This window comes from Octopus bimaculoides, chromosome 30, assembly GCF_001194135.2.
Source record: "Octopus bimaculoides isolate UCB-OBI-ISO-001 chromosome 30, ASM119413v2, whole genome shotgun sequence".
NCBI lineage: Eukaryota > Metazoa > Mollusca > Cephalopoda > Octopoda > Octopodidae > Octopus > Octopus bimaculoides.
In genome coordinates this window covers 3546490-3548791 of record NC_069010.1, presented here as the reverse complement: position 1 = coordinate 3548791, position 2302 = coordinate 3546490, and the positions used below count along the sequence as shown (strand labels likewise).

The following is a 2302-nucleotide window of genomic DNA, read 5'->3' as shown; positions in this document are numbered from 1 at the left end:
GTTGGCGGTGGTGGCGGCGGCGGTGGCGGTGGTCGCCGTGGCAACAGCAGTGGCGGCAGCGGCAGCAAGGGCAACAGCAGAGGAGGAGGGCTTTCGCTGTAATGGCTGTGGCGGAGAACCATGTGACAGGTCATGTGGTAAGTCATGTGACAATCTGGGGAGTTCGGAAAACTGGGAAGCACCCTTCCCTTTGTTGCCATGCCGCCGTTCCGACTCGGAAATACGGGAGGAGGAGGATGATGATGATGACGATGACGATGATGATGACGACGACGACGACGCTGATGGTGATAAAGGTGATGATGATGATGCGTTGGTGCCGAGAAAGTTACTCGTGTACTGTTCAATGGAGGCTGGCGGCAAGTGTGCCATCGACGTTTGATCGCCATCAATGTAGTCGTCACAACTTGATAGCATACTCTTCTCTAACATGACGTCTTCGTCTTGTTCTTGGTCAAAGTGAGAGTTTCTGCAAGACAGACAGACAAGACAGAAGAAAAGAAAAAAAAAAATGTTAATTTGCGAAACTACGTATGGTGTCACAACATAACAACAGCTAAACAATTATGCGTTATTACGAGACGTTACCCATCGCTACGCTGCCGGGTAATGACCTGGTCAAGATGAATTAGATCCTTCTGAAGAAACCTGTTATGATCATCATATTGATACAGTCGACAATCTGTGTCTTTTTTTTTAATTCTATCTTTCACACACTTTCTCTCTCTCTCTCTCTCTCTCTTTTTCACTGTATTTCTCTGTCAACAACAACAACCTGCAAGACAGACGAAAAAAAAAATGTTAATTTGCGAAACTACACATGGTGTCACAACATAACACAGCTAAACAATTATGCGTATTACGAGACGTTACCCATTGCTATGCTGCCGGGTAATGACCTGGTCAAGATGAATTAGATCCTTCTACAGAAACCTATTACGACCATCATATTGATACAGTCGACAATCTGTTGTTTTTTTTTTTAATTCTATCTTTCATACACTTTCTCTCTCTCTCCCTCTCTCTCTTTCTCTCTCTCCCCTCCCCTCCCCCCTCTCTTTCACTGTATTTCTCTGTCAACAACAACAACAACCTGTCATTAAAGTGAAAGTCCTTTTTTTTTTTTTAACCCTTTAGTGTTTAAACCGGCCATATCTGGCCCAGATATTTCTTCTGTTTTATGTTCAAACTGGCCTGATCTAACCTCTCACACCTACCCTACAATGTCATTCTAAAAATAGACAACAACAGCATCAAAATCTCAAAGCTATGAGACAATATATTATTAATTCAAAACAATATGAATAAATAGGTTTTACATTTGACAGAGTAATTTTGAACACTGAAGGGTTAAAGTCTGTGTTGTGTTGTCTTTTTGTTGAAACACACACACACACACGCATGTTATATCATCAGTGACTATATATGATGTGTGTGTGTATGTAACAATATATCACAATAAGGCGACAAGCTGGTAGAAATGTTACCATGCTAGGCGAAATGCTTAACAGTATTTCGTCTACATTATTTACAATTGACGGATATTTGTCCTCATCTTGTTTGTTGTTGACAACAAACAAGATGACGACACATATCCGTCAATTGTAAATAATGTACATAATTCCTCATCTCTTAAACATAGAACGGTATTTCATCTGTCTTTGTGTTCTGAGTTCAAATTCTGCCGAGGTTGACTTTGCCTTTCATCCTTTCGGTGTCGATTAAATAAGTACCAGTTACACACTGGGGTCGATGTAATCGACTCAATCCCTTTGTCGGTCCTTGTTTGTTCCTTCTATGTTTAACCCCTTATGGGCAATAAAGCGATAAATATATCACAATATAATTATATAACAATAAGTGATGTAACAAGAGTAGATTATCTCATTATAACCATTCGCACAATAACACTCCAATCCCATTTCATTCCTTTCTTTAGTAAGTAATTTAATAGTGCACAGTGGAGGCGCAATGGCCCAGTGGTTAGGGCTGCGGACTCGCGGTCATAGGATCGCGGTTTTGATTCCCAGACCGGGCGTTGTGGGTGTTTATTGAGCGAAAACACCTAAAGCTACACGAGGCTCCAGCAGGGGATGGTGGCGAACCCTGCTGTACTCTTTCACCACAACTTTCTCTCACTCTTACTTCCTGTTTCTGTTGTACCTGTAATTCAAAGGGCCAGCCTTGTCACTCTGTGTCACGCTGAATATCCCCGAGAACTACGTTATGGGTACACGTGTCTGTGGAGTGCTCAGCCACTTGCACGTTAATTTCATGAGCAGGCTGTTCCGTTGATCGGATC

At 42.1% G+C, this 2302-nt stretch overlaps 1 protein-coding gene across 1 annotated transcript in view; it reads right to left on the bottom strand.

The window, feature by feature from the left end:
* LOC128251276 (uncharacterized) overlaps positions 1 to 2302 on the bottom strand; it is a 61018-nt gene that overhangs the window by 5746 nt on the left and 52970 nt on the right. The window contains exon 2 of the mRNA XM_052978076.1: positions 7 to 469. Within this exon, the coding sequence (XP_052834036.1) occupies positions 7 to 469 (463 nt within the window). The remainder of the gene's footprint in view (positions 1 to 6; positions 470 to 2302) is intronic.